General features: G+C 39.8%; 1 protein-coding gene across 1 annotated transcript in view; it reads right to left on the bottom strand.

The window, feature by feature from the left end:
* Positions 1-13,268, bottom strand: part of PDCL2 (phosducin like 2) — a 34,898-nt gene that overhangs the window by 11,669 nt on the left and 9,961 nt on the right. The window contains exon 4 of the mRNA XM_007998671.3: positions 1,547-1,690. Within this exon, the coding sequence (XP_007996862.3) occupies positions 1,547-1,690 (144 nt within the window). The remainder of the gene's footprint in view (positions 1-1,546; positions 1,691-13,268) is intronic.

Here is a 13,268-nt window from a genome sequence, read left to right as displayed (position 1 = left end):
AAGGTTGCTGTCATGGCCTCTGTTCCTAGAATGGTTTATAGCTCTGAGGCAGAGGGGTAGGGACCTAAAGCTAGAAGGACTGTTTGAATGAGAGAAACAGTTAGGGAAAAGTCTACTTTCCCTATTTACTAGGCAAGGCTGGTGAGGCCTAGCAACAGTGGGTTATACCTAGTACCACCAGGTATATTTTTAAATTAACTGTCTTGGAGGAATGGGGGAGTATAGGGGTGCAGGGGAATTGTTCTACTAGAAGAGACTTAAGAGAGCTGATATATCTAAATGTGCTGCATAATTCTTGATTGACTCCTTGTCCAAAACATACGTATTTATAAAAGACATTTTTAAGTCACTTGGGAAAATCTGAGTAAAGACGAGGTATTAAATGGTATGAGGAATTACTGTTAATTTTGTTAAGTGAAAAAATGGTATTGTGGTTATGTAGAAGAATGCTCTTGCAGGGATTCATAATATGCCACACCAAAATAAGCCACTCTGGCATAAGGATTATTTTGAGCTAAAGACAACTGAAAAGAAACAAACACAAGAAAAATATTCTCCACCCAGTAACATCCTCACTCTTGTCTCTACCAGGAAGGGGAGGACACTCTTAATCACTGGATAAAGCTCTAGATTCTTATCATCCCAGTGAGGCACCAGAGGAATCTATATAACAAACCTTGCTAAAACAACCTTTAATTTCCATTAAATCAAACACTCTAAATATTGACCATATAGATTCAACAAGTTGAATACATAGTTTCACCCATGTATTTACCATCCCACAGTTTGTTATTCCCAGAAGCTCAAAGACCCTTTTTGTTGTCTTATCACATCTCTATAAATTTGCTGTTCTTCTGTTAAGATGCTATATAAGTCCAAGCTCTAACCACCACTTTGAGTTACTTATCACTGAGCTCTCCTCTGTGTATGTGTAATGCACTTGTTAATAGGCTTCTGTTTGTTTTTCTCTTGTTAACCTGTCTTTTGTCAGTCCAATTTGTAGGATCCCAGCCAATAAACCTAAAATGGGTAGAGGAAATAGAACTTTTTTTTCTTTCCAACACCTTTATATTTTGAAGATGCATGCTGAAGTACACAGGAATAAAGCATCATGCTATGGTCAGTTTACTTTCAGTTTACTTTCTACAAATGCAAATATACACACACACAGATACAATTATATAAATATGGCAAAAGGTTACTTGTTGAATCTATATGGTCGATATTTAGAGTGTTCATTTTCTCATTCTTTCTACTTCTCTGTATTTTTGAGATTTTCTAGAATAAAAAATTTTTAACAAAACTACCAAAGAGTGCTTATTTTTCTAAAAAGTGTGACAAGTTCCTGAAATTAGAAATGAAAGGATCTAAAATACCTAATTTATTCCCTGAAGCCAATGACTATCAAAAACTCTATGGATGTATATGTGTGTAATATATAGTTGCTTTTTCTTGAGTACTGTCATATGCTTTGTAAAACCTTAAAACCAAAAATATGCCTTTTAAAATAGTAGTGTATTAACATTTTGAAATACTATGATCTTACCTTGATCTGTATAGATGAATTATAACCCACACATCTTTTTCTGCATTTGTGACTTCATTCACATACTGATTTCCAGAAATTTCTCTTAATTCTCCAAATTTTTGTTTTTTCTTAAGAGATTTCCATTCCTGTAACCGCTTCTCTCTAATTAAAACATGAAATTAAATTACATAAGAATACTGTCATATTCTTAAGGTCATTCTCATATGTAATAACAATTTAGGGCAATGAATATAATGTCTATACATATCAAACACTTTAAATGATGGGATATTAATGAATGATCTTATAAAGCCAATTTCTCTTTTTACATGCAAATTTCTGTTATCATGGATATTGGAAAGTATAAGAAGTTTGCTATTGACTTTTAAATTTGTTTGTATTTAAGACTAGGTTTAAATCATTAACTGTCTTGGAGGAATGGGGGGGTGCAGGGGTGCAGGGGAGTTGTTCCCTGCTATAGAGAGTTTATCTGGATGTTGTGCCAACAAATTCTCATGTACAAGTTGAATACTTCATTAAGGAGAATAATGATATCCAACATTTACCAAGTGCTTGCTATGTTGCCAGGCACTATTTTAAATACATAACATTAATGAACTTAATCCTTGTAAAAATGTTACAAAGCCAGTACTATTATTATCCCCATGTAAATGTTAGTAACTATCATGCTAAGATGATCTTCACTTTGAAGCTTTTGTGGATCTTTGCAATTACTTATAAACATAGATTTATTATAGAGAGGTAGTAGAGAAGAGTGATTATGAGCTTGGATTCCAAGGTCAGACTAAACTGGGTTTAAATGCCAGTTCCAGTACTTGTTAATAGCATAAAGTTGGGCAGTTATTTAATCTCTCTACACTTCAGTTTCCCTAACTGTACATGGGAATAATACTAATAACTACTCACAAGGGATTATTGGGAAAAAAATGAAATAATACATGTAAATTTCTTAGCAGGGTGCCTGACACACTGTGAGCATTCAATAAACATTGCTACCTATTTATCTATCCATAGAGAACCTTGCAACTGTTTAAAAAACCCAACTTTCTCAACATCTACAATTTGACAGTTTCGCTGTTGAATGCCTGGATTCATGAAGCAAATCTAAATGGTTTCTGACATGCCTGCAAGTTTATTAACATTTAATGATTCTATACCTCTAAGTTTGCTGGGAATATTTACTCCCTTTCTTTCTCTGTATACTAACCATATTTTCCCATTTTATGTATTCTTGATGCTCTGGCATCTGGCACATTGCTGACTCTGTAGAGTCTGCCCCTCCCAGGGCTAGTGAACTCCACGAAATAGCAAACACTCTTCAAACGCAAACCAATCAATCTAGGGCCCATACCCTCAATCACTTCATTTATCAGATTGAGCCACAATCCCCTGCCCTAATCATCCCAGGGCCAGGTACCAAATAACTAGAGATAGCCTCTACAGCCCAGAGCCCCCCAAAATTATTGAACCTAGCCAATCCTAACTCTACTTACCCTGCCTTGCCTTGCTTTTCCCATAGAAACCACAATAAAAGCCTTATGCCCATGCTTTTCCCCTTGCTCCTTCTGACTTCTGATCAATTCAGGTGCTTCACTGCATGGCCCCAGTGTGGCATGATGTGGCATGCACCCCTCCTCTTGGAAACTGTGAGTAACCAACTATCTTTTCAATAGCAACCATCTCCTGCCATACTTGAATAAAAACAAAACCCTGGGTATATTTTAAAACATTCTGACCTTATTTCACATGCTAGAAACATTTCAAGTAAAACCTCTTACTTTACATAACCAGTAATCCAAGCAAAATCAAACCTAGAAGAAAATGCCAAGGATAGTAACCCAAGGCTGGGGACCTCTCATAGTTTTCAAATTGAAGTCCTTCAATTTTTCCTCCACTGGCCCAGATATTTGGAACCTAGAGTTACTCCACTGTTCTTCTGGGAGCCCTACTTTGTTTGTACCAAGTATCTAACTTCCCTCAATTTGATCTTACTGGCTTAACATCTTTCAGAAATTTCAAAATATTCTTATTCCAATGATGACACCATGCTCTAATTAATGGTGCAACTATCAATAACTTCTCTTCCTCCTCCCCTCTTCCACTTCTTCCTCCTTCTCATTTTTCTGTTATTTCAACTGAATTGGGCAGGGCAGAACGGTAAATACACGGGCTGCTTTTGCCATTAAGAGTTCACACAGTGTTCAATGGAGTGCATTTTTCACCTAACAATCCTATCATTTGGGATTCAGTTGCATAAACAGAAGGCCCACTAGCTATTTTAAGCAGAAAGGAGCTTAATATGGGGAATTAAATGCTTTATCAACCCAATAAAAAGGAGCAGCAGGCTCTAGGCTGGGATACCAGGCATGACTCCCAGAATAACATGCAAAACTGGTCGGCCAAGGCTTTCTCTACCACAATCCGGACACTAGGGAATCTGGAACTACCACTCCATTGTTGGTTTTACTATCAGACTATTCTGAGAATCAGAAAGCCAGTGTAACAACTTTTGTCTCTAGAACCCTATCTTCTCAGTAATAATCTAAGGACGAGAAATTGTTGCCAAAATAATGGCTGCATTGGATACTATGCTCCATACCTGGACGATGGGTTCAATCATATCCCAAACCTCAGTATCATGCAATGTACCAGTATAACAAGCCTGCATGTGCATTCCCTGAATTTACAGTAAAAGTTGAAATTATAAAATAAAAAAAAGAATAATGGCTCCAAAACCATGATGCAAATTCTACATCAGTACCACCTAAATGCATGCTTTGTTTTTAATTATTATTATTATTATTACTATTGAGACAGAGTCTCCGCTCTGTCCCCCAGACGGGAGTGCAGTGGCGCATCTCAGCTCACTGCAAGCTCCGCCTCCCGGATTCATGCCATTCTCCCGCCTCAGCGCCCAAATAGCTGGGACTACAGGCGCCCGCCACCACGCCCAGCTAATTTTTTAGAGACGGGGTTTCACCGTGTTAGCCAGGATGGTCTCGATCTCCTGACTTCGTGATCCACCCACCTGGGACTCTCAAAGTGCTGGGATTATAGGCGTGAGCCACCGCGCCCGGCCGTGTGTTTCTACTTCTTTCCCCAGTTAATTTAGTTCTGAAGTCACATCCCCGGTGAAATATCTAAATCACATCCTTTACCCTTTACTGCAACAAAGTCTGAGAAATATCATGTTAGGGTTTTAGCTTCCATGGTACTGGAATACACCAACAGAAAGGGGAACATGTCTAAAAGGCCAATTCAGTATTATATGACACCAACAATATACTTGTTTATTGCTATGCATAAATTTTTTTCATCCTTTTAGCTAGAAGAGCTTCTGAACTGACTCCCTTGTTATTTTATAATTAATTATCTACACAATAACATTTGTCTCTTCTTGTCAAAATATTACATCTTTTTTTAAAAAGAAATCTTGTCCTAAGCTACTGGCTAGGACCTATAGTATGATGTTTAATAACAGACGAGGTGGCGTGTGGTGGTTCAAGCTTGTAATTCCAGCACTTTGGGAGGCCAAGGCGGGCACATCACTTGAGGTCAGGAGTTCGAGACCAGCCTGGCCAACGTGGTTAAACACTGTCTCTACCAAAAAAATACAAAAATTAGTTGGGCGTGGTAGATGTGCCTGTAGTCCCAGCTACTCCAGAGGCTGAAGTAGGATAATCACTTGAGCCCAGGAGACATAGGCTGCAGTTAGCTGAGATTGGGCCACTGCACTGCAGCTGGCGCAACAGAGCAAGACTCTGTCCTTTGCCTACCGACAAAAAAAAAAAAAAAAAAAAAAAGGAATAATTCGGTTTTTCCTCATACAAGTTGTTAAAATTTTTATCAAGTAAAAAAAAGTTGTTACTTTAGTTCATAGTTCTGTTTGTTTGCTTTTGAGACAGTCTCGCTCTGTCACCAGGCTGGAGTGCAGTGGCATGATCTCGGCTCATTGCAAACTCTGCCTCCCGGTGTGTCTGGAATTGGTGGGTTCTTAGTCTGGCTGACTTCAAGAATGTAGCCGCAGACCCTCGCGGTGGGTGTTACAGTTCTTAAAATGTGTCCAGCGTTTGTTCCTTCTGATTTTCGGGTATGGCCGCAGTTTCTTCCTTCTGGTGGGTTCCTGGTCTCGCTGCCTTCAGAAGAGAAGCTGCAGACCTTTGCGGTGAGTGTTACAGCTCTTACAGGGGGTGCATTTGGAGTTGTTCATTCTTCCTGGTGGGTTCGTGGTCTCCTTGACTTTCGAAGTGAAGCTGCAGACCTTCATGGTGAGTGGTTCATGACTGAAGCTGCAGAGCTTCAAGGTATTACAGCTCTTAAAGGCAGCGTGGACCCAAACAGCAACCAGCAACAAGATTCACTGTAAACAACAAAAGAATAAATCTTCCCACCTTTGGAAGAGAGCAGAGTGAGTGGCCACTGGTTGCTTCTGGCAGCCAGCTTCTATTCCCTTATCTGGCCCCACCCACATCCTGCTGATTGGTCCATTTCACAGAGAGCTAATTGGCCCATTTTACAGAGAGCTGATTGGTCTGTTTTGACAGAGTGCTGATTGGCGCATTTACAATCCTTTAGTTGGACACAGAGTATTAGACAGAAAAGTTCTCCAAGTCCCTACTAGGTTAGCTAGATACAGAGTACTGATTGGTGTATTTACAGACCTTGAGATAGACACAGGGTGCTGATTGGTGTATTTACAATCCCTTAGCTAGACATAAAAGTTCTCCAAGTCCCCACTAGACTCAGGAGGCCAGCAGGCTTCATCCAGTGGATCCCATATGGGGGCTGCAGGCAGAGCTGCCCACCAGTCTCCAGCCGGGCCTGCACTCCTCAGCCCTTGGACTGCGGATGGGACCAGGTGGCATGGAGCAGGGGGTGGCGCCAATCGGGGAGGCTTCTGCCCTGCGGAGCCCACCGCAGAGAGGGGGCTGGGACATGGCAGGCTGCAGGTCCTGAGCCCTGCCCCATGGGGAGGTGGCTGAGGCCCAGCGAGAATCGAGTGCAGCGCCTGCAGTGCTGGGGTACCCTGCGCAACCTCAGCAGCTGCTGGCCCGCATGCTAAGCCCCTCACTGCCGGCCGCTCCCAGTGCGGGCCCCGAGCCCGCACCGGCTGGAACTCGCCCTGGCCTGTGAGCACCCCACTGCAGCCCCGGTTCCTGCCCCCACCTCTCCCTCCACACCTCCCTGCAAGCAGAGGGAGCCGGCTCCGGCTTCGGCCAGCCCAGAGAGGCGCTCCCACAGTGCAGTGGCGGGCTGAAGGACTCCTCAAGCGCAGCCAGAGTGGACGCAGAGGCCGAGGAGGCGCTGAGAGCGAGGGCTGCTAGCACATTGTCACCTCTCACTGCGTTCAAGGAATTCTCCTGCCCCAGCCTCCCATTTATCACTAGTTTTTAAAAAATATTTTCTTGCTGTTTTGTTTTTACTTTAAATGAGAAATTTGCTTTAAATAAGCACTAACAAGTACAGAATTTCTTAAGAACAAGTAATATTTTTAAACATTACTGGTTCAGGTACAGAAATGAAAATAATGTCATAATTTGGTGGCAACTAAATTTGTGATTTTGATGTGGAATATACAAATAAAAGAATTTCTATTTATAGTATCACTCTTCAGTCTCTGGTAGAGTCAGGTAGGGTGATCATCATTATAGCTTTCTCTTCTGGGGAAGCTACATTTACCTGGAAGACTACATTTGCCAGCTTGCCTTGCACATCATGAGACTAGATTACAGCCCATGGCACATGAGTGAAAGTGATATATAAATTTTGATGACTCACCCCTAAAATGTTCCATGTGACCTTTCACATTTTCTGCAAATAAAGGTTTCTGAGATTATGTAGCCCCTAATGAAACAGCCCAGGTTCATAGTCATCACCTGGAGGAGAGCTGCTCAGGAGAACGATAGGACAAGCATCAAAGAGTTGGTGCAACCATCACCACTACCTAATTCAAAAACATTTTCATCACTCCACAATAAACCCATATCTATTTGTAGTTACTCCCTATCCTCCATCTCAGGCCCTGGTAAACAATAATTGCATTCTGTCTCTATGACTTTTTGTACTGGTTCTTTCCCCTAGCATGTTTTCATCCGTGTTGTAGAACATATTGGTACTTCATTTCAAGTATGGCTGAATAGTATTCCACTGTATAGATATATCACTTTTGGTTATCTTTTCATCAACTGATGACATTTAGATTGTTTCCATTTTGGCATTATTGTGAATCATGTTGCTATGGCCATTCCTATACATGTTTTGAATTTTCTTGGGTATATACTTAGAAGTGGAATTGCTGGATCATATGCTCACTTTACATTTAACCTTTTGAGGATCCACCAGACTGTTTTTCAAAGTGGTTGTACCATTTACATTCCCAATGGCAATTCACAGGGTTCCAATCCCTACCAACTTATTTATTATAATCACCTTAGTGTTTGAAGTAGTCTCCCAATGTGGGGTCTTCCCTAACTCCAATAGTTAGTGTCAGAATTGAAATGAATTGTAGAACACCCAGTTGGTGTCCAGGAAGTTGGAGATTTTGGTTGTGGGGGACCCTGCCCCAACATTTCATGTCAGAAGAGGTATGAGTAAAACACACCAGAGGAACTAAAAAGTACAGTAACTAAAATAAAAAAAATACATTGGAGAGTTCCAAAAGCAGATTTGAAGAAGCAGAAGAATCAGCAACCTTGAAAATAGGACAACTGCAATGATCAAATCTGAGGAACAGAAAAAAAAGAATGAAAAAAAATAAACAGGGCCTAAAGGGTCTATGGTTATCAAGCAGACCAACACACATGTTGTGTGAATCTCAACAGAAAAGAGAGAGAGAAAAAGCATAAAGCATATTCTAAGAAATAATGGCTGAAAACTTCCCAAATTTGATGAAATACAGGAATCTGTAAATCCAAGATGTTCAACAAACTGCAAGTATGATAACAGTATGATAAGCTCAAAGACACCCACATGGGGATACCTCATCAACTACTGAAAGGCAAGAAGAGACAATGAGAATCTTGAAAGCAGAGAGAAGCAAGTCATCACATACAAGGGATCCTCAATAAGACTATCAGCCAGTTTCTCAGTACAAATTTTGGAAGCCAAAAAGGCAATGAGTTGGTATTTTTTAAATGCTGAGAGAAAACAACTGTCAAGGAAGAATTTGATATTTGGCAAAACTATGCTTTAAGAATGAGGGTAAATTAATGCATTCCTAGATTTTAAAAAATAAAAATAAAAAGACATCAAGGGACCTAGACCTGCCTAAAATATATGTGAAAGGAGTCCTTCGGGCTGAAATGAAAGGGCACCAGATAGTATCCAAAGCCACATGAAGAAACGAGGAACATGGTAAAGTTAACTACATAGGGAAATACAATAGCCAGTATTACCACTTGGCTTTTACATAAGAAAATGTAAAAGCCATTATTGGAGTTGGTTTTTTTTTTTTCTTTTTGAGACAGGAGTTGGTTTCTTTTTTTTCCCTTTTTGTTGCCCAGGCCGGAGGGCCGTGGCGCAATCTCGGCTCACTGCAACCTCTGCCTCCCAAGTTCAAGCAATTCTCACACCTAGTGTCCTGAGTAGCTGGGATTACAGGCGTGTGCCACCATGCCTGGCTAATTTTTTGTATTTGTATTAGACATGGGGTTTCACCATGTTGGCCAGGCTGGTCTCGAACTCTTGACCTCAGGTGATCTGCCCACCTCAGCCTCCCAAAGCACTGGGATTACAGGCATGAGCCATCATGCCTGGCCTACAGTTGGTTTCTAACTTCTCTTTTTCTCCTGCATGATATAAGAGGCAAATACATAAAGCAATAATAATAAATCTATGTTAATGGATGCACAATATATAACAATGTAGTCTGTGACACTAACAAATAAGGAAAAGGATGGAGATGTGTTTACATGCTATTGAAGTGAAGTTGGTATTATTTAAAGTAGGCCATTGTAAGATGTTAATTTTTATCCTTAGGATAATCACTATGAAAAAACTAAAAGATATACAGAAAATGAAAGAAGAAGGAAATAAAAATCGTACACTACAAAAATCAGCTAACTGTGAAAAGAAAGCAGTAATGGAAGACTTAAAAAACAAAAATTATATAAGAAATACAGAAAACACCTAAGTAGCAAAAGCAACTCCTTTCTTAACAGTACTTACTTTAAATGTATGTGAATTTTAAATTAATGTGATTAATCTCCAACTAAAGGCAAAGATTGGCAAAATGAATCTTTAGAAAAGCATGTTCCAGATTTCTCAGTCCTTTTTTTTGAGACAGAGTCTTGTTCTGTCACCCAGGCTGGAGTGCAGTGGCACAATCTTGGCTCACTGCAACCTCCGCCTCCCAGATTCAAGCAATTCTCCTGCCTCAGCCTTCTGAATAGGTGGGATTACAAGTGCAGGACACTACACCCAGTTAATTTTTGTATTTTAGTAGAGACAGAGTTTCACCATGTTGGCCAGGCTGGTCTTGAACTCCTGACTCAGGTGATCTGCCTGCCTTGGCCTCCCAAAGGGCTGGGATTACAGGCATGGGCCACTGTGCCTGGCCTTCTCAGGCTTCTTTTATAAGAGCACTAATGCCATTCATGAAGGGAGAGCCCTCATGACCTAATTACCTCCCTAAGGCTCCACCTCTTAATGCCATCACCTTGGGGGGGATTAGGTTTCAACATATGAATTTTGGGGGAGGGAGGACACAAACATTCAGACCACAGCACCATCATTTAGTGGTTTTTAGGGAGGTTTCATTAGACAGGCATGATTGAATAAATCATTGGCCACTGGTGATTAACTCAATCTCTAGCCCCTCTCCCCTCACCAGAGAGCAGGGAATAGTATTAAAAGTTCTAACCTTCTTATCACATGGTTAGTTCCTCTGACAACCAGCCCTCATCCTAAAGCTACTAGGATCCCCTCCCCCAAGAATCATCTCATGAGCATACCAAAGGTACTTTTATCACCCAGCAAATTCCAAGTATGTCTGTGTCAGGAACTGGGGATGAAGATCAAATATATATTTCTTATTATCACAGTTCCAGAATATCTTTTATTCCTGTTTAAAACTTCTATTTCTTTATTGCTATTCTCTTTTTGATCATACATTCATATCTTTTTAGCTCCTTAAGCATCTGTAAGATAGTTGTCTTAAAATCTTTGTCTAGTAAGTCTGACTTCTGGGCTTCCTCAAGTGCATTTTCTATCAGTATATTTTGTTCCTTTGAATGGACCATACTTTCTTTGTACGCCTTGTGATTTTTGTTGAAAACTAGACATTTGAATCCTATAATGTGAACATTTCCCATAATGTGAACACATCCTATAGTGAATCCTATAATGTGAACACATCCTATAATGTGAATCCTATAAAGTGTGACATTTGAATCCTATAATGTGGTAACTTTGGAAATAAGTTCTCCTCCTTTGCCAGGGTTTTGTTTTAATTGTTGTAGGCTGTCTTTGTACTGGGAATCATTCTGAGGTATAAGCTTTAAGGTCTTCTCACGTATTTTCTGAGCCTGCATCTTCCCCAGAGTAAATGCACTGGCTTTCTGTATTTTCCCAAAAGTACAGTTGGTTTTGAATCTTTAAAAAAGGTTATAGCTCTTTTAAATCCTCTGATAGCTGCCTGAGCCAGTGGGAGTTCACACAATAGCAGCCAGTCTCTGTCCCTGTACATCCATGTTCAGAAGCAGCAATCTGTAATAAGAACACAGAACCCCAATATTTGGAGGAAAAGATCCTATTGTCCACCTTGGCTCCAGCAAGCTGTGTCAGAAATATAGGTTGTCAGCTGCCTATCATGGAGCTAGGGATTGAGTATGAACAACTACTACTGAACTGAGGGCTGAAATCAACTGATACTGCCATTTACCAGTCAAGTTTTCACTTGGAAACTACAAGCATTCAACATTCTCCAGAGTACTAAAACAGTCACTTCAGGCAGTTCCTGCTAGTACAATCTTCAATTAGGTAGAGACATGGATTTTTGGAGCTTCCTATTCTGCTATTTTCACTGATGTCTCATTAGTGGGTTTTGTTTATTTTTAAAGAGTTCTTCAATTAGGGTTTATTTGAAGTTTTCTTATAATTAAAGTTATGCATTACTGAGAAGGATACCACAGAGGTGATATGTCCTTCTCAGTACAACATACCAGGGATTACTTGATCACCTCCCAGCATATTTTACTGGTGATGATGTTAGACTTGATCATTTGCCTAAGACAGTATCTGCCTATAAACTTAGTATTTCCTCCTTTATAATTACTAAATATTTGGGGAAGAATTCTTTTAAATTATGCAATATCCTGTTTGTGTTTAAACTTTCAACCAATCGTTTTAGCATCCACCACTGGATCTTACCCATAGGAAATTACCACTGTTCTGATGGTGATTTTTCTATTTCTCTCATTTCATTTACATTTATTAATTAAAATTCTTCGTTAAGGGAGAGAGATTACTTCTTCCAAATTTGTTCATATATTAAGTTACTTATATCACTATGAATTTTTATATATTCATTTCATTATTTGCTTTATAATCCAATCATATAATTATTGATTTTGTTGTTCAAGTTATTCTAACTTTGGCCCTTGGAAGATCTTTCCATTTGACTCCTGGGACTTTTTTTTTTTTTTTAAAGTACTTTCTTACCTACTGGCAACATAAGATGCTTCATATTCATATTATACTTTCCTAACACACACCGAAGGATCAAGCAGTTCACTAAGGAGCACTGATTCCTGTTATTAGAGAAGAGTACTTATTTGTTTTTGTTTGTTTGTTTGTTTGAGATGGAGTTTCGCTCTTGTTGCCCAGGCTGGATGGAGTGCAATGGCACGATCTCGGCTCACTGCTACCTCCACCTCCCAGGTTCAAGTGATTCTCCTGCCTCAGCTTCTCAAGTAGCTGGGACTACAGGCATGTGTCACAATGCCTGGCTAATTCTGTATTTTTAGTAGACACAGGTTTCATCATGTTGGCCAGACTGGTTTGAAACTCCTGACCTCAGGTGATCCACCCACCTCGGCCTCCCAAAGTGCCTGAATTACAGGCGTGAGCCACTGCACCCTGCCTGAGAAAGATCTGATTGCTATATCTGCTCATTGCTCCCGGAGTATTGCTGTTCTAACTCCATTCACTGGTGGGTTTTGGTTTTTATTTTTGTTTTGTAGAGACAGGGTCTTACTATGTTGCCCAGGCTGGTCTGTAACTCTTAGTCTCAAGCAATCCTCCCACCATAGCCTCCCAAAGTCAGAGATTACAGGCATGAGCCACTGGGTCCAGTCCCAATTCACTGTTTTTTTTTTTTTTATTGTTAAAATGACCTTGCATTCCTGCAACCAATACCATTTGATCAACATTTATTATTTCCTTAAATTGCTGGACTTAATTTGCTAATATTTCCTTAAAGATTTTGTGTTTACAGTCATGAGGGATATTTGTAGTACTCTTAGTGATATCTTTCTCTGGTTTTAGTATCAGGATAATACTGGTCTTGTAAAAATTATTTTAGAAATTAGAACAGGTTCATACATTTCCCAGCTTATTTTAGTTGTGAAGTAAGTTGGGAAATGTATGACCCTGTTCTAATTTCTAAAATAATTTGTTTAAGAGTAGTAATTAATTACTCACGAAATGATAGTTGCCTTTGACAGACATCATGCTAGAAGGAAAATCATGGCCATCTTTTTATTGGCCTCTTATTGCTATA

The sequence above is a fragment of the Chlorocebus sabaeus genome, chromosome 7, assembly GCF_047675955.1.
Source record: "Chlorocebus sabaeus isolate Y175 chromosome 7, mChlSab1.0.hap1, whole genome shotgun sequence".
NCBI lineage: Eukaryota > Metazoa > Chordata > Mammalia > Primates > Cercopithecidae > Chlorocebus > Chlorocebus sabaeus.
The sequence above is the reverse complement of the archived record's forward strand: the minus strand, read 5'-3'. Positions and strand labels throughout refer to the sequence as shown.